The sequence below is a fragment of the Cherax quadricarinatus genome, chromosome 30 (genome assembly GCF_038502225.1).
Source record: "Cherax quadricarinatus isolate ZL_2023a chromosome 30, ASM3850222v1, whole genome shotgun sequence".
Classification (NCBI taxonomy): Eukaryota; Metazoa; Arthropoda; class Malacostraca; order Decapoda; family Parastacidae; genus Cherax; species Cherax quadricarinatus.
The window spans coordinates 11477978-11501136 of record NC_091321.1 but is presented as its reverse complement, the minus strand read 5'-3'; the positions used below and the strand labels follow the sequence as shown (position 1 = coordinate 11501136).

Here is a 23159-nt window from a genome sequence, read left to right as displayed (position 1 = left end):
TTCTGGAGGTGGGTGGAGATTTTCATTCAGAGGGTAATCTAATTGTGATGTCAGCACACTTCTGGAAAGACAGCAATTGAATGAATGATGGTGAATGTTTTTTCTTCTTTGAGATACTCTGCCTTGGTGGGAGATGGCTGCTGAGCCGAAAAAAAAGTGTGTATATATATATCTTTACCCAGTATATGTGTGTGGATTGCCTTCATGTCTTTTTGGCAGAAAATTAATATTGAGTGAATTTAGCTGAATACTTCTCTTTACCTAAAATGATTGAACACAGGTACCAGAGAAGTGAGTATAATGCTGTATTGCTTTACTGTTTGTTTTGCTTATGAACATGTTGTGAGTGTGATCACTGTTTGTTTCAGTGGTTCTCTCCCTCGCATGAAGAAGACCGGTAACACTGACATATGTGGGAACAATGAAGGTGCTACATTTGTGTCTGTGGTGAGTAAGGCCTTTTATGTTTGGCATGAAATTTTTTTGCTTTTATACTATTCAATACTGTACTGTACTGTTGAAAGTACTTTATAATTGCAGTTAAATTTGGTTGTGTGTCTTCAGCTAGTGCTTAGATGTCCTGATTATTTTGTTGCTTTAATGTTTTGTTTTAGTTAAGTTTGCATCCCAGATTTTGATTGGTATCCATTCTGTTTTATTGATACCTTGTTGCTTAATATTGCAAAGGGAGGTGACAAGCTGACCTTGTCCCTTGGTGCCGTTGGTGTTGGAGAGAGTGGAAGCTGCATCAATCCACCCCAACATTTGTTGGAGGCATGGGAAGGGAGGGAGCAGCCTGGTGAGGACTCAACACCACCTCTCCTCAGCCTAGATCCACCAATCACAGTCACCCACTTTACTGTTCCCAGCCAGAGTGCACCCCTAGACCGTCTCACTCTTCCTTCACAAGATTCCACCGATACATCTTCCACCACCACAAACATCTCTCTCTCTGCCACTAACAGCTTTAACAGTAATCCTTTCAATCCATTTGCATCTAGCATTTTCAGCATGAGCAATCCTTTCAGTTCTGCAAGTAATATAACTAATAATCCCTTCAGTGTGTCTACCACAACTGCTGCTGTCATCTCAAACCCTTTTGTGAAGTCCTCCCCTTCCTCCCTGAGCTCCACAACGTCAACCCTAACCGGCAGCAAGCCGGCCTCCAGTAGTGGGGCTGAGGAAGTGGTTGGTAATGGTGAGATCAGCCCTAGCCCTCCTTATTCCCCCTCTGATACTCCAGTGGATGGTGTTCCATCCCCACCCCACTCACCCCGCTCCTTCACATCATCCACGTCCTCTCAGGCCAGCTCCCCCTCTTCATTCTCACCTGACCAACTGCCTGCACAAGATGCTGATAAAGTAAGTTCCCAATAATTTCATAAAAATAGTTTACCTTTACAACCTGAGTGTGCATGCAGGTAATAGAGATTTGATATAAAGTTTGATTTTGCAATGTTTTCAGATTGGTTTATTGATTTATTTACCACTGAAAAATAGTCCTTCAGTTGAAATAGGTTGCTAATGAAGTCATGGAAAAAAGGTTAAATGGAGAAAAAATCCCTGGGAAAACAACATGGTGTGTATTTGCTTAGTTTCTTAGCTATTGTATAATTCAGACAATTTAGTCCAAAATTGTTGATAATTGTCATTAGTATTTTAATTAGCTAATGTTTTAAAAATCACTGTGTAAATAATGCATTTTTTACTAATTTAATTTCTACACTGTAAATAACTTAACATAACCTACCAAACCATACCACGGAAGGGGATAGAACCCGTGATCAGAGTCATAAAACTCCACACCAACATTTTAGGTACTGGGCCAGCTGGCTACAATAATTATTATTATTACAGTGGACCCCCGCATAACGATTACCTCCGAATGCGACCAATTATGTAAGTGTATTTATGTAAGTGCGTTTGTACGTGTATGTTTGTGGGTCTGAAATGGACTAATCTACTTCACAATATTCCTTATGGGAACAAATTCGGTCAGTACTGGCACCTGAACATACTTCTGGAGTGAAAAAATATCGTTAACCGGGGGTCCACTGTATAATCAAAAAGAAGCGCTAAGCCACAAGGGCTATACAGCATGGCTACAATAAGATTCATCCAACTAGGTACATTTGTACACCATAGGAAGGTTAGCATAGGCACCACTGTGACCACAAATGCAAGTTTTTAGAAACGAATCTCCTACCAGCGTGGCCGTAGCAAACTCTAGCTCAAGTCCCCTCAAAGCAGTCATCATGACTCACATTTGCAATCGTGTCATTATGATTTTGTGTGTCACAGTAACATAACCTGCAGTTGTGCTAGGTTTGATTAAACTAAGTTTCAGTATTTAAATGTACTTAAGGCTAGGTTGGTAAGAATGACAATATTAACATTTACATTTGATTTTAAATGTAGATGTTTGAATGCAGAAGTTAACCCCTCAGAAAAGCTAATTCGCTCCAAGCTCTAGTCCAGTTAACCAGTTTCCTTGAATTCTTACATAGATATTCACATGCTCACATTTCACTAGCACATCAAATTCCATTTGCATCAGCTCTCTTCGATTCAACACTCTCAGATATGCCTTTGGATGCTCAAGCCCCAACTACACAGTATCTCCTTCACTAACTTGGCCCCTCGTTGGACATTCCCTACATCATCTTTCATCTCAGATACTGTACTTTTTTTTTTTTTTTTTTTTTTAAACATATCAGCCATCCCCCACCAAGACAGGGTGACCCAAGAAAAAGAATGCAGCAAAACCTCTCATTGATGGAGTTCAATAGTTGTGGACAAAATGCTCTAATTATCACACGAAAGTCCATAATTCTGTGTTTTATCCATAGCAATTGTTTGTTGTTTTCTGAGATATAGGGTCAGGTTCACTAACTCCAACATTTGTCCAATAAGGGCCAAAGTGGCCACATTGAGGACCTGTTTGTTTTCATTGTTTCTGAGTCATATGCCACCTCCACCAGTTTATTATGCTCATTCACACGTACAGTTGTCTTTGTCTCTAATTTTCCCTGAATTTAGAGCATTTTGTGTGACTTTATTAACATATTAAGTAAAGCACAATGAACTATGGCCTCTAAATCAAGTGGTGGGGGTACCAAGAGACAAAGTGTGTTTCTCAAAAATCCATATCATCTCAGCTATCTATGCCTTCTTAGCTCTCTATATCTCAATCATTTACATTTTCACTGGTAGAGCTCTACAGCTCTTCTGGGTCACCACTATCAATCACAGCAGTTTACACTTCATCTCTCAACAGCAAAAAGGTATGTAAAATTACTGCAAATTATGTCATGTATTTCTATACAGTATGGTACTTTACTGTAGTACTACATATTATAATACCCATACTCTTAGTGTTCAGTTGTCTTCTGCATCAGTGGACCAAGTCCACTACTTTTGAATACATCTGGGTGATCATGAGATATTAATTCATAATTCAGGCATTGCAGACAATCACCATTAGTCTGTTGATCATCATCTTGCCAGAAGCATGCTAGCATCACAGCTCGGATAATCTTATGCGCTGCAACATCTCCACCCCCTCCTTTTATTAAAAGTCCAGGCAGTGTAATTCCCACCTCTTGGACTCCAGTCCGGCTAACCGGTTACCTGAATGTTATTTTGCTCACACTCCAACCACACATTGAGTGCAGACACTACATATACACTGCCTCTGACTATGCTTATTCTAAGCATTCAAAAACAATGCGGCATATCCATACTGTACAAGTGTCAGCACCGCTATATTCTGTGGTGTCCATTAAAAGATGTATTTCTTAACACAAATTCTGTATGGCTAGGAACTTCGTTTTTGCTATTTATCCCCATTCTTCATTGACCCTTCTCCCTACACATTCAGTCCCAAGTATCTGTATACATTTACTTTCTCCAACCTCCTCTTGATCTGATCTACAATCTTTTGTTCTCTATACCTGGTACTTTTTACTTTCATAAACTTTTATTTTTTACTTCCATTTTTTATACAACCTTCTGAAAGTTTTATAATTACTGGTAGTGTACATAGAAACAAAAAATATTATGTCTCTTGAGCCTCTTGTAGTGTGTAATTATGTCTTATCTATCATAAAGCAGATATGGTAATTTTTTACCTTTACTCGAATCTCTTGAATTGTGATAAATAATACTGAAAAGTGCTGTGTAATGTGAAATTGAGCAATTCAGATAATAAAGCACTTGAAATATGGAGTATGAATTTCTGACTGAACATTTAATGAATACACATGCCATACCAGGTATAAATGTTAAACAGTATAAAATTAGGAATTACAGTATAATATTTCTAAACATAATCACTGTCTTTGCCTCCGCAAAGACAGTGATTATGTACGAGTGATGGTGAAAGTGTTGAATGATGATGACAGTTTTTTCTTTTTTCTTTTTGGTTAACCCTGCCTCGTTGGGAAATGGCCATAGTGTTAAAAGAAAAAAAAAGTTAAATACTTACAAATTGTCAAGAACAATATTATCAGTAGATGGTGAGGAATACCAACAAGCTGTAGATTCTGTATATACACAAATGCAGTAATTGGAAACTGTTCAGAGAATGTCCCTCATCAAGGGGGGCTCCTTGGCGTGGTGAAGAGGCTCTTGGTCTGAGGAATTAGACCTGTCGGTCTTCTTCCTCAGACCGAACCTAATTACCCCCCAATCTCCCCTCCCCTATCCCATCCTCCCCTTTTTCCTTTCCTCCTCCTCCTCCCCACCCCTCCCTTTTGCCCTTCCTCTTTTTGGCCTTTGGGATTTCTCCCACAGGCGCGCTAGTTCCTAGGTAGGGGAAAGGATACCGGGGTCTATCCCATTCCGTTGAGGTTCTTGGCGGTGGCGTAGTTTGCCGTGGAATCTGGATCGCCTGGGGATGTCCCGATCCCTCTCCGGTATCCCGGAGTAGCTTTGGGTGTCTTTCGGGTGACGGGTGTATCTCTGGAAGCCACCTTTCGGATTCCGGGGGTGGTGGCCGAAGGAGGTACGCTTTGTGGCGGATATCCGGCCGCCCTCTCTTTTGTCCGCCGAGGTAGCTCGGCAGATGTGAGGTTGCTATCCCGGATTGTTAGTTTACTAGCATGCTGGGTAGGGTATGGCAAGGGTTCCATGCTGCATCTGCGCTACTTGCGGTGCTGAGGTCCTCTTGGGCGCGGAGGGAGATTTCTGGCCCTTTCATTCCTCCTAGGAACTATCCCTCCCCGGTCCCCCCCTTTTTTTATTCTTTTTTTTATTTTTATTTTCTTTTCTTCTTTCTTTTTTTTTCTTAAAAACAAAAAGAAAGAAGTAACCTAACCATGGCAGCCCTAGTCCATGAACCTACTACCCCCGGGCCCCTTCTTGATACCGCACCCCGTTCTGACCCCGCCTCGTCTTTGGACCACTCTTCAAGACACTCCTCATGCCTCTGTACCTATTGCCAGTGCTGTTTCCTCACCCGCTTCAGGTACTGAGGCCTCGACTGACTCCTTCGATTTATCGGACCTTCGCTCTCCTCTGACTATGCTTCCGGCCTCTTCCTCTACGGTGCGGCAATTTTCAAATCGCCGACCCGTTCCACGTCGGACCAACTCTGGTCCCACGCCTAAACGCCAACGACAATTACCTGCTGATGATACTTCTCCACCTTCTCGTTCTTCTCAGAAACGATCGACACGTCCTTCACTACCTTTCCACGCTCAGTTTCAGACTGAACAATGGACTAAATTCTTCACTTTACGACCGACTTCCTCTACTGCCTATCTTTCTGACCACAGTATTGGCAAGGCACTCCTACGCCATGTTGGTAAAGATATTTCTTTTCATGCTCTTAAGAGCGGTACGCGCATCATTACCGTACAGAATGCTACCCAGGCTCATGAGCTCTCTCGTCTTTCCCATATCGATACTGTTCCTGTCACTCTTGAAAAACATCATTCCCTCAATTCTTGTAGTGGTATCGTCATTCTACCCCATACCATAGTTCAACAAAATTTCCAGACATGTGGCACTGACATTCTTGAACAGCTGGAACTCCAAGATCTCCCAATCCTCAAGGTAGACACTTACGTTCTTCCTGCCCGTGGGCGGAGACGATACCCTAGCAATGTGGCTCGTTTAACTTTTGACAGCCGAGAACTCCCATCCTCAGTTTATATAGCAGGACATCGGTTACAAGTTCGAAAGGTGATCCCTACACCACAACAGTGTAGAAATTGCTGGAGATTTGGCCATCCAGCGAAATATTGCAGATCTATCGCCGAATGCCCAGTCTGTGGTGCCGATGACCATTCTAATACGTCTTGCAATCGATCTCCCTCTTGCCTTAACTGTCATGAGGCTCACCCTTCGTACTCTCGCCGTTGTCAAGTCTATTTAAACGAGCGGGAAATCCGTTACCTCAGAGAGACAGAAGGTCTCCCTTATGCCATGGCAGTTTCTCATCTCCGCCTCCAAGGGAGACTCCCACGTGTTTCTTATTCCTGTGTTTCAAAACGTCCCCCCACTTCTGGTATCCCATCTTCTACACCCACCTCCGTGGTTACCTCTCCCATAGTCACTCCTGTATCTAATCCTTTTGCTGTCCTCGGCTCAGACGTCCCTACTTCAACGCCTCAGTCTGATCTCGCTTCTTCGAGTTCTCTCTCACAAGCCCCAGTATCGACGAGACCTCGTACGACACCTCCCAATCGTCCCTCTACTTCTCAAAAGTCAAAAAAAGGTCCGTTAACACCTCCTACCCATCTTCCACTTCCTCATTTTACCCTCCCTGTCTCTGTCCCTGGTTCTCCCCCTCTCACTGGCTCAGTTACTAGTGTAGAGGTTCACCCTCCTCCTCGTACTGTACCTTCCTCCCCTGTTCCCTCCCAAGTTTCTTCCTCTTCTGCCACCTCCCAGGTTCCTGCCTCTTCTGTCCCCTGCCACGCTTCTCCAGTTCCCACCACCCTTTTGCCTCCCCCCTACCTTGGTACAGTCCAATACAGTTCCAATCTTTACTCATCCTCCCCCTACCATTTCCAATATTGTCTCCCATATGACGTCTCTGAATTCAGAAACACTTGAAGCAATCTCTGAATATATTGCAGAGACCAAACCATCAATGGACACTGATCCACCTTCCGCTCTTTCTCTCTCCTCTGCTCCATCTGCGCAACTCCTTTCTTCACAGCGCACCGTTCCTTCGCTGCTTGAACGTTTTCCACTGCCTCCGCATGTGGACTTTTCTAACCCCTCTAGTCCGTAGGAACCCTTACCTGCGGATTTCAAGTATCTTTATCATTGTCAATCATGGCCTATTTACAGTGGAATATACGCGGCCTCAGGGGTAATCGGGGTGAGCTTCAGATGTTACTCTCCCAGTTTGCCCCTGTTGGTGTTTGCTTACAGGAACCAAAATTACACTCTGCTGTTATTTCTCCCATCTCAGGCTATAATTTATTGTATTCTTCAGATCCTTTTCCTGATGGGACCTTTAATGAAAGTAGTGCCCTTCTTCTACGCACTGATATTCCGTACCATCAGCTATTTGTTCATACTTCGCTGCATTACAACAGCAGCCCGTATCCACTTACATAGGTGGTATACGCTCTGTTCTTTATATCTCTCTCCTTCTCGGGCATTATCTATTCCGGATATTGCCTTCCTTGTTTCGTCATTACCGCCACCGATTCTGTTACTTGGTGATTTTAATGCCCACCATTTCCTCTGGGGGGGGGTTCACTGTGATTCCCGTGGAATTCTGTTAGAGGCTTTTCTTGCCACCCACCCCCTCCATGTTTTAAATACAGGTACTCACACCCATTTTGATCCTCGAACTCATACTCTCTCTTGCATCGATCTCTCAGTCTGCTCTTCCTCCGCCGCATTAGACTTCACTTGGTTTGTTCTCTCGGACTTACATGACAGTGATCATTTCCCAATCATTCTTACTTCCCCTTCATATTCGCCACCTCTTCGCACCCCACGCTGGCAATTTAATCGGGCAAATTGGAACCTTTACTCACACCTAACTGTTTTTAAAGAGGTTCCTTCTTCATCCTCCATCGATGAGCTCTTACACCTCTTCTCGTCCTCCGTTTTCACCGCAGCTTCTCATTCTATACCCCAAACTTCGGGCAGGCATTCTCAGAAATGCATGCCTTGGTGGTCTCCTGCTTGTGCTCGTGCAGTACGTTTGAAACGCGCTGCATGGGGCAGGTACCGGTACAATAGAACCACAGAAAGACTCCTTGATTTTAAACAGAAGCGTGAGATCGCTCGCCGTGTCATCCGTGACGCTAAACGCACTTGCTGGCGAGATTGTCTCCACCATCACCTCTGCTTCCTCTACGAGTGCAGTCTGGAAAAAAGTACGAAAACTGAGTGGTAAATATTCTCCTGACCCGGCTCCTGTTCTGCGGGTTGCCGGTGTTGATATAGCAAACCCACTAGATATTGGCAATCATCCGGTCCGTATTTCTCAGGGATTCCATCTATGCCCCTCATTTCTTTCCTCAAAGTCTGCCAGAGAGTTAGCACCCTTGGACTTTTCTTCTCTCAGAGAAGAACAGTATAATGTGCCTTTTACACTTCAAGAACTGGAGGCAACACTCTCAGCTTGTCGATCATCGGCAGCTGGGCCAGACGACATTCATATTCGTATGCTACAACATTTACATCAGTCAGCCCTTGCAGTCCTATTACGCCTTTACAATCTTATTTGGTCACAAGGAGTTCTTCCACAGCTGTGGAAATCCGCCATTGTTCTCCCTTTCCGCAAACCAGGCACTATGGGACATGAAACCTCCCACTATCGTCCCATTGCTCATACCAGTGCAGTTTGCAAAGTAATGGAACGCCTAGTAAATAGACGTTTAGTGTGGTATTTAGAGACACAACAGTCTCTCCACTCGTCAATATGGCTTTCGTAAGGGACATTCTACCTTAGACCCCTTACTACGCTTGGATACGTATGTTCGTAATGCCTTTGCGAATAACCACTCAGTTATTGCCATATTTTTTGACCTTGAGAAGGCATATGACACAACTTGGAGGTATAATATTTTAGCCCAAGCCCACTCCTTAGGCCTTCGAGGCAATCTACCATCCTTCCTTAAGAACTTTTTAACTGACAGGCATTTCCGTGTTCGGGTTAATAATGTGCTCTCCCCGGACTTTATCCAAGCTGAAGGTGTCCCCCAGGGATGTGTTCTGAGCACAACACTTTTTCTCCTTGCTATTAATGATTTGGCCTCTAGTCTTCCATCAAATATTTGGTCATCACTCTATGTTGATGACTTCACTATTGCCTGTGCAGGCGCTGACTGTCACCTCATTACAGTTTCTCTCCAACATGCAGTCGACCGTGTTTCCAATTGGGCCACCACACGTGGGTTTAAATTTTCCAGCACTAAAACCCACCAAATTACTTTCACTAGACGCTCTGTCATCTCCGATCATCCTTTGTACCTCTATGGCTCCCGTATCCCTGAACGTGATACAGTCAAGTTTCTGGGTCTCCTCTTTGATCGTAGGTTATCCTGGAAACCTCACATTACCTCTCTGAAGGCAACTTGTCACAGCTGGCTGAACCTTCTTAAAACCCTTGCTTATCTTTCATGGGGAGCTGATCGTCGAACCCTCCTTCGCCTACATTCCACCCTTATTTTATCGAAACTTGATTATGGTGACCAGATCTATTCAGCGGCATCTCCTGCTACTCTCTCTAGCCTTAACCCCATTCATCACCAAGGATTACGTTTATGCCTTGGTGCTTTTCGCTCTTCCCCTGTCGAGAGCCTCTATACAGAAGCGAATGTTCCATCCTTATCCGATCGCCGTGATGCCCATTGCCTGCGCTACTATGTACGCTCTCATGATCTCCACAATCCTTCCATTTATAGAATGGTCACTGATATTAGTAGACATTCTTTATTTGTTCGTCGCCCCTGTTTACTCCGTCCCTTCTCTCTTCACCTTCATTCGCTCTTGTCTTCTCTTCAACTACCACCTTTCTATGTACATGTAGCATCTCACTTTTCCCTACCCCCCTGGGAAGTTCCAGCTGTTCGAGTCTGTTCTTTCTCCCTCCCTTGCTCGAAAGCCCAACTGTCTACGGTCGCTTCCCGCTCTCTTTTTCTTGACCACTTTCACTCTCATTCTCATGCCATTGCTGTGTACACAGATGGCTCTAAGTCTTCTGACGGCGTAGGATTTGCAGCAGTGTTTCCGGACAGCGTCGTACAAGGGCATTTACTATCTTCGGCTAGTATTTTTACTGCTGAATTATATGCCATCCTTACAGCACTTATCCGTATTGCATCTATGCCTGTATCATCATTTGTGGTTGTCTCAGACTCCCTTAGTGCTTTACAGGCTATACAAAAATTTGATACACCTCACCCCTTAGTCCTCCGTATCCAACTTTGGCTACGCCGCATCTTTACCAAGCATAAAGATATTGTTTTTTGTTGGGTCCCTGGTCATGTTGACGTACAGGGCAATGAACAGGCAGACACTGCTGCGCGGTCAGCAGTACATGACCTACCAGTTTCTTATAGAGGTATTCCATTTACGGACTATTTTGCTGCAATATCTTCCCACCTTCACACCCGTTGGCAACAACGTTGGTCTACTATGCTTGGCAACAAACTTCAGTCTATTAAACCGAGTATAGGTTACTGGCCGTCTTCTTATCACCAGTGTCGAGGTTGGGAGACTACTCTCTCCCGTCTTCGCATTGGCCATACTCGTCTTACTCATGGATATCTCATGGAGAGGCGTCTTGCTCCTCTCTGTGAGAATTGCCAAGCTCCATTATCAGTCAGCCACATTCTGTTGGACTGCCCACTTTATCAACGAGCACGCAGAATTTACCTCTGTCGTCGTCTTCGCTCCACTGCTCTCTCTTTACCTTCCCTTCTCACTGATGGACCCACCTTTCATGCGGACTCTCTCATTGACTTTTTGACAACAACTGACTTACTTCACAAATTCTGATACCTTCAGCCCTTTCTACTTCAATCTCTTGCTACCCTCTACCCCCGTACTATCCCCTGCCCCGCTGTTTTCTGTAACCTGCTGATCATCCCTCCTCCCTTCTGCCATCCAATACCCTCGCTTCCTTCCCTACCCTGCAGCGCTGTATAGCCCTTGTGGCTTAGCGCTTCTTTTTGATTATAATAATAATCAGAGAATGTCTTGGCTGCAGATGAAATACTGAATATTTTTAAATGCTTTTGTCTTTTTACCATTATAGTATTATTATTATCGTGGGGAAACGCTAAACCCGTAGGATTGTACAGTGCCTGTGGAGGGGGGGGATGGAAGGTATTCAGGGAACTGGAGGACAAATCCAACTCCCTAGATCAAGAGCCCCTCACCAGCATCAAGGATCCTCCCTCGAGGGGTCTGTTTTTATCTTGGTAACCTATGGATACAGTTGATTAAAAAAAAAACTAAAGTTTTTTGTTGTTAAACACTGCTGATGTTTTCACTGAATTCTGAGATATATTACTTTCAGCAGATACTTGCCACATTTTCCATACTAAAACTAAAATTTAATTTAGTCAAATTGCACTAATAAGTACAGTGAACCCTCTCATTAATGGATTAACAGGGAAAGGGGGTGTACGATATTGCTAATTGTAACTTCTAAATTATGAAATTGTTTATGATCAGCTGGTTGTCTTCTGAACTAGCAGGCTTGATCTGCTAATGCAGAAAACAACTGGACACAAAGAATACAAGTATTGTAACATGTACTACAGTACATTACTGTATAGTAACGAACATAATTTATGGTATTTTTTTTAACACATTGGCCATCTCCCACCAAGGCAGGGTGACCCAGAAGAGAAAAAAAAACACTCGCTATCATTCTCGTGCAGAGGTGCCCAGATACGACAGTTCAGATGTCACTCCAAACAGCAAATATCCCAAACCCCTCCTTTAAAGTGCAGGCATTGTACTTCCCACCTCCAGGACTCAAGGTTCAGCTAACCGGTTTCCCTGAATCCATTGACGAATATTCTGCTCACACTCCAATAGCTCGTCAAGTCCCAAAAACTATCTAACATGCTCATATGTGCCTACTGTATGTCCAGGTTCCCCCTCCCCCATCATTTCGTGGTGGAGAGATAGTGTCAACTGCAGTGATTGGTAGTGGTGACTTGGAATAACTCTTCTTCTCAGTCAGGGGAGCTGTAAAGCTCCACAAGCATCAACACTAACCTTAGGAGCAAAGTCTGTGAAGTTGTCCTTGTTTATATGTATATCACATACCCATGCCACTGAGACACTAGACTCAACCTTCTTTATTAGTTCAAGTTTCTGCTCGAACATTGAAATGGTATAAAATACCGACAGGTTGTTAGGTAAGACACATATGCAACAGTTAGGTGCCTTTATTTCGAAACGTTTCGCCTACACAGTAGGCTTCTTCAGTCGAATACAGAAAAGTTGATAGAAGCAGAAGATACTTGAAGACGATGTAATCAGTCCATCACCCTTGAAGTTTTGAGGTGGTCAGTCCCTCAGTCTGGAGAAGAGTATTGTTCCATAGTCTGAAACAATATGGAATTGAAGTGATGGGATGGAGCCTATATGCCGCCAGGAGGTGAGATGTAGGCCACTAGTAGAGGTAAGAATGTTGTCGTTGGAAGTTCAGGTCCCTCTCAAATCCAGCCATTCTCACTAGTAGAAGTTGACAAAGTTGATTTCAGGTCTGTACCAAGATGCCCTTGTGTTGCAGTGTCTGACAGAGTGAACTATGGAACAATACTCTTCTCCAGACTGAGGGACTGACCACCTCAAAACTTCCAGGGTGATGGACTGATTACATCGTCTTCAAGTATCTTCTGCTTCTATCAACTTTTCTGTATTCGACTGAAGAAGCCTACTGTGTAGGCGAAACGTTTCGAAATAGACACCTAACTGTTGCATATGTGTCTTGCCTAACAACCTGTCGGTATTTTATACTATTTTAATGTTCACTCTGTCAGACACTGCAACACAAGGGTATCTTGGTACAGACCTGAAATCAACTTTGTCAACTTCTACTAGTGAGAATGGCTGGATTTGAGAGGGACCTGACCTTCCAACGACAACATTCTTACCTCTACTAGTGGCCTACATCTCGCCTCCTGGTGGCATATAGGCTCCATCCTGTCACTTCAGCTCCATATTGTTTCAGACTATGGAACAATACTCTTCTCCAGACTGAGGGACTGACCACCTCAAAACTTCCAGGGTGATGGACTGATTACATCGTCTACAAGTATCTTCTGCTTCTATCAACTTTTCTGTACTCGACTGAAGACGCCTACTGTGTAGGCGAAACGTTTCGAAATAAAGACACCTAACTGTTGCATGTGTGTCTTACCTAACAACAAGTTTCTGCTTAACACTGACACCCTCACATTTCCTACTGGCACCATCATTTGCTTTAGAAGCCATTGTTAATTGTATTTTACTTAACATGTTAATAAAGTCGCACAAAACATCCTAAATCCAGGGAAATTTAGACTGACTTACAGTAGTATGTGTGAGTGAGTACAATCAATCTGGTGCAGATGGCTTTCAGCTCAGGAACAAGGAAAACAGACAAGTCCTGGACGTGGCTGTTCTGCCTAGTACCTGATAAACATCAGTCATCAAGTATAATACTATATAGTATTTCAAAAGACAACCAGACACTATTACTACAGAAAAAATCCAGAATTACGAACTTATGTCTATTTTGTTTGATATTTCCATTTATTTTTTTTTGGTCTGAACCATCTAATTTTTGTCCAAAATTGCTGAAATTTGTTCATGAGAGACTTTACACTACAGTAATGTTGCAAGTGCTAACAGGTGGCAGCCTGTTGCTAATTGTGTCATATGTACTGACTCAACAGTTGCAGAATATTTGTTGATGAGGCAGAACCTTTGTTCCCTTCCAACCTCCTCTGTTTTCAGAGGGAGCACAGGTTTGATTAAAGAAAGTGGAACTTAATTATACTAAACAAAATAATGTCTAGTTTACCCCTTTTCTCCACATGCTAAACACAAGTACATTTACATTCAGGCAAAATCAGCTTTTGGTTCCTTGTCATCAAGGTACACTGACATATATATATATATATATATATATATATATATATATATATATATATGTGTGTGTACGAATGGTATACAATACCGACAAGATGAGATTAAGACACATGTGCAACATCTGGGTATCTTTATTGTAGACGTTTCACCATCCAGTGGCTTTATAAAGATACCCAGATGTTGCACATGTGTCTTAATCTCATCTTGTCGGTATTGTATACCATTCGTACACAACTTGTCAGACACTGCAACATCATGGAATCTTAATTCTGAGGACATGTACATAACCTTCACGACTACGACAACTACTACTACAACTAACCCATCTCTTTGGGAAGGACCTACTTCCACTGGGGAATCCCGCCTACCAGTGAATATGCCCTCGTCTGCTACACCTGACGTTACTATATAAGCGCCAGGATCCTTTCTTCTGCTTCAGAATCTCCACGACTATGGTGCTCTTCGCACCTACTCCTAGGTTGAGGGACTGATTACCTCATCTTCTGTACATAGTTCTACTGTCTTCAAGTTATGTCCTAGAATTTGTATTGATAAAGCCACTGGATGGCAAAACGTCTACAATAAAGATACCCAGATGTTGCACATGTGTCTTAATCTCATCATATATATATATATATATATATATATATATATATATATATATATATATATATATATATATATATATATATATATATATACACACACACACATACATACATACATACATACATACACATACATACAGTGGACTCTCGCCTAACGCTATTAATCTGTTCCTGAGAGTTCAGCGTTAGGCAAAATTATCGTTAGGCGAATTAATTTTCCCCGTAAGAAATAATGGAAATCAAATTAATCCATTCCTAACACCCCAAAGTATGAACAAAAAATATTTTTTTACCACATGAAATATTAATTTTAATACACACAAACTGAAGAAAACATGCACAGTTACATGACACTTACCTTTATTGAAGATCTGGTGATGATTGATGGGATGAGAGGGAGGGAGAGTGTTGATAGTGTTAGTGTTTAGAAGGGGAATCCCCTTCCATTAGGACTTGAGGTGGCAAGTCCTTTTCCGGGGTTACTTCCCTTCTTCTTTTAATGCCACTAGGACCAGCTTGAGAGTCACTGGACCTCTGTCACACAACGTATCTGTCCATAGAGGCCTGTACCTCCCGTTCCTTTATGACATTCCTAAAGTGTTTCACAACATTGTCAGTGTACAGGTTGCCAACACGGCTTGCAATAGCTGTGTGAGGGTGATTTTCATCAAAAAAAAAGGTTTGCACTAAGCCACATTGCACATATTTCCTTAATCTTTGAAGTAGGCAGCTTCCTCAATTTCTCTATCCCCTCCTCCAAAGCAGTTTCCTCACGTGTGGCCTCTTGCTGTTGAAGATGATCTAGCAGCTCATCAGTGGTTAGTTCTTCATTGTCCTCCTCCACCAACTCTTCCACATCCCGCTAACCTCCAACCCCAAGGACTTCCCCAATGCCACAATGGATTCCTCAACTGGCATAGGATTCCCAGGGTTAGCCTCAAACCCTTCAAAATCCCTTTGGTCTACACATTCTGGCCACAGTTTCTTCCAAGCAGAGTTCAAGATCCTCTTAGTCACTCCCTCCCAAGCCTTACCTATAAGGTTTACACAATTGAGGATGCTAAAGTGATCTCTCCAAAACACTCTTAGTCAATTGAGTTTCTGAGGTCACTACAAAGCACCTTTCAAACATAGCTTTTGTGTACAGTTTCTTGAAGTTGGAAATGACCTGCTGGTCCATGGGCTGCAGGAGAGGAGTGGTATTAGGAGGCAAAAACTTGACCTTAATGAAGCTCATTTCCTCAGAAAGTCGCTCTGCCACATCTGAAGGATGACCAGGAGCATTGTCTAATACCAGGAGGCACTTAAGGTCTAATTTCTTTTCAATTAGGTAATTTTTCACAGTGGGGGCAAATGCATGGTGTAACTAGTCATAGAAAAAGTCCCTAGTGACCCATGCCTTACTGTTTGCCCTCCACAGCACACACAAATTAGCCTTGAGGATATTGTTTTTCCTGAAAACACTGGGAGTTTCAGAGTGATACACCAATAAAGGCTTCACTTTGCAATCACCACTAGCATTGGCACACATCAACAGAGTAAGCCTCTCTTTCATAGGCTTATGTCCTGGGAGTGCCTTTTCCTCCTGAGTAATGTACGTCCTGTTTGGCATTTTCTTCCAAAACAGGCCTGTTTCGTCACAATTAAAAGTACGAAATTTGGTCGAAAACTCACGGAATTATGCTCCCATGAATTTAGCGGTCTCAGCGACATATACGCATCGGTGATTTCGCCGACTTTGAGCCCTGTTTCTGGCCAATTCTGTTGTTCCAGTTGACCAAACTCATAGCTATTTCTTTAGAGCTCCATTTTTTCTATCAACTGAGTACAAGAAACCGCCCATTTACGAATTTGAACTACCCAATAGAGTGGTCAGAATTTTGCAGTTTGACCAATTTACGCAAATTAAAAAAGATGCCAATTTCAAAATAGGGTCCAGAATAAACAATGTAGATATTCTTGGCACTAAAATCCTCTTCAAGGGGGGCTCCTTGGCGTGGTGAAGAGGCTCTTGGTCTGAGGAATTAGCCCTGTCGGTCTTCTTCCTCAGACCGAACCTAATTACCCCCCATTCTCCCCTCCCCTATCCCATCCTCCCCTTTTTCCATTCCTCCTCCTCCTCCTCACCCCTCCATTTTGCCCTTCCTCTTTTTGGCCTTTGGGATTTCTCCCACAGGCGCGCTAGTTCCTAGGTAGGGGAAAGAACAACGGGGTCCATCCCATTCCGTTGAGGTTCTTGGCGGTGGCGTAGTTTGCCGTGGAATCTGGATTGCCTGGGGATGTCCCGATCCCTCTCCGGTATCCCGGAGTAGCTTTGGGTGTCTTTCGGGCGACGGGTGTATCTCTGGAAGCCACCTTTCGGATTCCGGGGGTGGTGGCCGAAGGAGGTATGCTTTGTGGCGGATATCCGGCCGCCCTCTCTTTTGTCCACCGAGGTAGCTCGGCAGATGTGAGGTTGCTATCCCGGATTGCTGGTTTACTGGCATGAAGGGTAGGGTATGGCACGGGTTCCATGCTGCATCTGCGCTACTAGCGGTGTTGAGGTCCTCTTGGGCGCGGAGGGAGATTTCCGGCCCTTTCATTCCTCCTGGGAACTATTCCTCCCCGCTCCCCCCTTTTTTTCTTTTTTTTATTTTTATTTTCTTTTCTTCTTTCTTTTTTTTTTCTTAAAAAACAAAAAGCAAAGGAGTAACCTAACCATGGCAGCCCTAGTCCATGAACCCACTACCCCCGGGCCCCTTCTTGATACCGCACCCCATTCTGACCCTGCCTTGTGTTTAGACCACTCTTCGGACACTCCTGATGCCCCTGTACCTCTTGCTGGTGCTGTTTCCTCACCCGCTTCAGGTACCGGGGCTTCGACTGACTCCTTCGATTTGTCTGAACTCCGCTCTCCTTTGACTATGCTTCCAGCTTCTCCCTCTACGGTACGGCAATTTTCGAATCGCCCGGCCATTTCACGCCGGACCAACTCCGGTCCTACTCCTAAACGCCAAAGTCAATCTCCTGATGATGCTCCTTCGTTACCTTCCCATTCTACTCGGAAAAGCCCGACACGTCAAGCACTCCCTCTCCACGCTCAGTTTCGGACCACACAATGGACTAAATTCTTTACTTTAAGACCGACTTCTTCTTCTGCCTACCTTTCTGACCATAGTACAGTGGACCCCCGCATAACGATGGCATCACATAGCGATTTTTCCGCATAACGATTACTTTTATCGCAAAATTTTTGCCGCGCATACCGATTAAAAACCCGCTTACCGATTTTCGTCCGAGACGCGTCCAATGTGCCCTCACATGTGCCGGCCGTCCCATTGTTTACCAGCCAGCCTCCGCGGTAACATCCAAGCATACACTCGGAATATTTCGTATTATTACAGTGTTTTCGGTGCTGTTTCTGGAAAATAAGTGACCATGGGCCCCAAGAAAGCTTCTAGTGCCAACCCTGTGGTAAAAAGGGTGAGAATTAGTATGGAAATTAAGAAAGATTTTGAAGGGTTTGGGGCTAACCCTGAGAAGCCTATGCCAGTTGTGGAATCCATTGTGCCTACTTCAAAGATTAAGGAAATGTGTGCACAGTGGGTTGAACTGCAAACCTTTATAGATGAAAATCACCCTGACACAGCTGTTGCAAGCCGTGCTGGTGACTATTTCAATGACAATGTTATGGCCCATTTTAGGAAAGTCTTGAAGGAACGGGAGGTACAGAGCTCTATGGACAGATTTGTTGTGCGACAGAGGTCCAGTGACTCTCAAGCTGGTCCTAGTGGCATTAAAAGAAGAAGGGAAGTAACCCCAGAAAAGGACTTGCTACCTCAAGTCCTAATGGAAGGGGATTCCCCTTCTAAACAGTAAGAAGATAATGCTCTCCCCTCCTCCCATCCCATCAATCATCACCAGATCTTCAATAAAAGTAAGTGTCATGTAATTGTGCATGCCTTTTTCAGTTTGTGTGTATTAAAATTAACATTTCATGTGGTAAAAAAAAATTTTTTTCATACTTTTGGGCGTCTTGCACGGATTAATTTTATTTCCATTATTTCTTATGGGGAAAATTCATTCGCATAACGATTATTTCGCATAACGATGAGCCCTCTTGCACGGATTAAAATCGTTAACCGGGGGTCCACTGTATTGGCAAGGCACTCCTACGCCATGTTGGTAAAGATATTTCTTTTCATGCTCTTAAGAGCGGTACGCGCATCGTCACTGTCCAGAATGCTGCCCAAGCTCATGATCTTTCTCTCCTTTTGAATATCGATACTACTCCTGTCACTATTGAAAAACATCTTTCTCTCAATTCTTGTAGTGGTACTGTCATTCTGCCCCATACCATAGTCCAACAGAATTTCCAGTCATGTGGCAATGACATTTTTGAACAGCTGGAACTCCAGGATCTCCCAATCCTCAAAGTAGACACTTATGTCCTTCCTGCCCGGGGGCGGAGACGTTACCCTTGCAATGTGGCTCGTTTAACTTTTGACAGCCGAGAACTCCCGTCCTCTGTATATGTCGCGGGACATCGGTTACAAGTTCGAAAGGTGATACCTACACCGCAACAATGTAGAAATTGCTGGCGTTTTGGTCACCCAGCAAAATATTGCAGATCTATGGCCGAATGCCCAGTCTGTGGTGCCGACGACCATTCTAATACATCTTGCAGTCAACCTCCATCTTGCCTTAATTGTAATGAAGCTCACCCTTCGTACTCCCGCCATTGCCAGGTCTACTTAAATGAACGTGAAATCCGTTGCCTCAAAGAGGCAGAAGGTCTCCCTTATACTATGGCAGTTGCTCATCTCCGCCTCCAAGGGAGACTACCCCGTGTTTCCAAACATCCCTCCACTTCTGGGGTCCCCTCTTCTGCAGCCTCCTCTGTTGTTACCCCTCCCATAGCCACTACGGCATCTAATCCTTTTGCTGTCCTTGGCTCTGACGTCCCGACTACAACTCAGTCTGTTCTCACATCTTCGCGTCCTTCCTCGCAAGCCCCAGTATCGACAAGACCTCGTACGACACCTAATACCAATCGCCCCTCTACTCAGAAGTCCAAAAAATCCACATTGCTCAAATCTTCTTTGCCCCTTCCTTCCCTTCTTCCACCTCCACACTTTACTTTTCCAGTCTCTGTACCTAGTTCTTCCCCTCTCTCTGGCTCTATTACAAGTGTGGAGATTCACCCTCCTCCTCGTACTATGCCTTCCACCCCCGTCCCCTCCCAAGTTTCTCCCTCTTCTGCCACCTCCCAGGTTTCTGCCTCTTCTGTCCTCCCCCCCACACTTCATCTCCAGTCCCTTACACTCTTCCCTCCCCCTCTACTTAGGTACAGTCCATTACTGTCCCAATCTTTACTCACCCTCCTCCTTCTATCTCCAATATGGTCTCCCATACATCTTTGAATTCAGAAACACTTGAAGCCATTTCAGAATATATTGCAGAGACTAAACCTTCAATGGACACTGATTCACTTCCTGTTCCTTTTCTTCCCTTTCCTCCATCTTCACAACCCCATTCTTCGCAACGCTCCGTTCCTTCGCTACTTGAACGTCTTCCAATACCACCACACGTTGACTTTTCTAACCCCTCTAGTCCGTAGGTGCCTTTACCTACAGATTCCTGATATTTTCTTCATCGCCAATCATGGCCTATTTACAGTGGAATATCCGTGGCCTCAGGGGTAATCGGGGTGAGCTTCAGATGTTGCTTTCCAGGTTTTCCCCTGTTGGTGCTTGCTTACAAGAACCAAAATTACACTCGGCTGTTTTCCAACCTATCTCAGGCTATAATTTATTGTATTCTTCGGATCCTTTCTCAGATGGGACCTTTAATGAAAGTGGCCTTCTTCTACACAATGATATTCCGTACTGTCAACTATTTGTCCATACCTCGCTGCATTACACTGCAGCCCGTATCCACTTGAATAAGTGGTTTATAATATGTTCTTTATATCTCTCTCCTTCTCGAGCATTTTCTATCCCAGACTTTGCCTTTCTTGTTTCATCCTTACCACCACCACTTCTGTTACTTGGTGATTTTAATGCCCACCATTTCCTCTGGGGGGGGGGGGTCTCATTGTGACTCGCGTGGCATCCAGTTGGAGGCTTTTCTCGCCTCTCACCCCCTCCATGTTTTAAATACGGGTACTCCCACCCAATTTGATCCTCGTACTCTTACTCTCTCTTGCATCGATCTATCAGTCTGCTCTTCCTCCACTGCACTAGACTTCACCTGGTCTGTTCTACCAGACTTACATGACAGCGATCATTTTCCGATCATTCTTACTTCTCCTTCCTATTCACCACCTTTCCGTAGCCCTTACTGGCAATTTGATAGGGCAAATTGGGATCTTTACTCACACCTCACTGCTTTTAGTGAGGTTCCTTCTTCATCCTCCATTGATGAGCTCCTACACATCTTCTCGACGTCAGTTTATACCGCAGCTTCTCATTCTATACCCCAAACCTCAGGCAGGCATTCTCAGAAGTGCGTGCCTTGGTGGTCTCCTGCTTGTGCTCGTGCAGTACGTTTGAAACGTGCTGCATAGGGCAGGTACCGGTACAATAGAACTGCTGAGAGACTTCTTGATTTTAAGCAGAAGCGTGCGATCGCTCGCCGTGTCATCCGTGAAGCTAAACACACTTGTTGGCGAGACTATGTTTCCACCATCACCTCTGCTTCTTCTATGAGTGCAGTCTGGAAAAAAGTGAGGAAATTGAGTGGTAAATACTCTCCTGACCCGGCTCCTGTTCTACGGGTCGCTGGTGTTGATGTAGCAAACCCTCTCGACGTTGCCATTGAGGGCTCTATCTATGCCCCTCGTTTCTTTCCTCAAAGTCTGCCAGAGAGTTAGTACCCTTGGACTTTTCTTCTCTCAGAGAAGAACAGTATAATGTGCCTTTTACACTTCAAGAACTGGAGGCAACGCTCTCAGCTTGCCGATCATCGGCAGCTGGGCCTGACGACATTCATATTCGTATGTTACAACATTTACATCGGTCAGCCCTTGTAGTCCTCTTACACCTCTTCAATCTTATTTGGGCACAAGGAGTTCTTCCCCAGCTGTGGAAATCTGCCATTGTTCTCCCTTTCCGCAAACCGGGTACTACAGGACATGATGCCTCCCACTATCGCCCCATCGCTCTTACTAGTGCAGTTTGCAAAGTGATGGAACGTCTCGTAAATCGACGTTTAATGTGGTATTTAGAAACACACAACAGTCTCTCCGCTAGTCAATATGGCTTTCGTAAGGGTCGTTCTACCATAGACCCCTTACTACGCTTGGATACGTATGTTCGTAATGCCTTTGCGAATAATCACTCAGTTATTGCCATATTTTTTGACCTTGAGAAGGCATATGACACAACTTGGAGGTATAATATTTTGGCCCAGGCCCATTCCTTAGGCCTCCGAGGCAATCTACCATCCTTCCTTAAGAACTTTTTAACTGACAGACATTTCCGTGTTCGAGTCAATAATGTTCTTTCCCCGGACTTCGTCCAAGCTGAAGGTGTCCCTCAGGGATGTGTTCTAAGCACAATGCTGTTTCTCCTTGCTATAAATGATTTGGCCTCTGTTCTTTCACCCAATATTTGGTCATCACTCTATGTTGATGACTTCGCTATTGCTTGTGCAGGCGCTGACTGTCATCTTATTGCAGTTTCTCTCCAGCATGCGGTCGACCGTGTTTCCACTTGGGCCACCACGCATGGGTTTAAATTTTCAAGTACCAAAACTCACCAAATTACTTTCACTAGACGCTCTGTTATCTCCGATCATCCTTTGTATCTTTATGGTTCCCGTATCCCCGAACGTGATACAGTCAGGTTTCTAGGCCTTCTCTTTGACCGTAGGTTATCCTGGAAACCTCACATTACCTCTCTGAAGGTAACTTGTCACAGCCGGCTAAACCTTCTTTAAAACCCTTGCTCATCTTTCCTGGGGAGCTGATCGTCGAACTCTGCTTCGCCTACATTCAGCCCTCGTTTTATCGAAACTCGATTATGGTGACCAGATTTATTCTGCGGCCTCTCCTGCTACTCTCTCTAGCCTTAACTCTATCCATCACCAAGGATTACGTTTGTGCCTTGGTGCTTTTCGCTCTTCCCCTGTTGAGAGCCTCTATACAGAAGTGAATGTTCCAACCTTGTCTGATCGCTGTGATGCCCATTGCCTTCGCTACTATGTACGCTCTCACGATCTACACAATCCTTCCATTTATAGAATGGTCACCGATATTAGTAGACATTCTTTATTCGTTCGCCGCCCCTGTTTGCTCCGTCCCTTTTCTCTTTGCCTACATTCACTCTTGTCTTCCCTTCAGTTACCACCTTTATATGTTCATGTAGCATCTCACTTTTCCCTACCCCCCCTGTGAAGTTCCAGCTGTTCGGGTCTGTTCTTTCTCACTCCCTTGCTCGAAAGCTCAACTGCCTACGGTGGCTTCCCGCTCTCTTTTTCTTGATCACTTCCACTCCC

At 44.2% G+C, this 23159-nt stretch overlaps 1 protein-coding gene across 1 annotated transcript in view; it reads left to right on the top strand.

Annotated features, from left to right (window-relative positions):
* The window catches only part of LOC128692490 (uncharacterized), a 57406-nt gene that overhangs the window by 28736 nt on the left and 5511 nt on the right, over nt 1-23159 (top strand). Inside the window, exons 7-8 of the mRNA XM_070089895.1 lie at nt 369-447; nt 688-1362. Of these exons, the coding sequence (XP_069945996.1) occupies nt 369-447; nt 688-1362 (754 nt within the window). The remainder of the gene's footprint in view (nt 1-368; nt 448-687; nt 1363-23159) is intronic.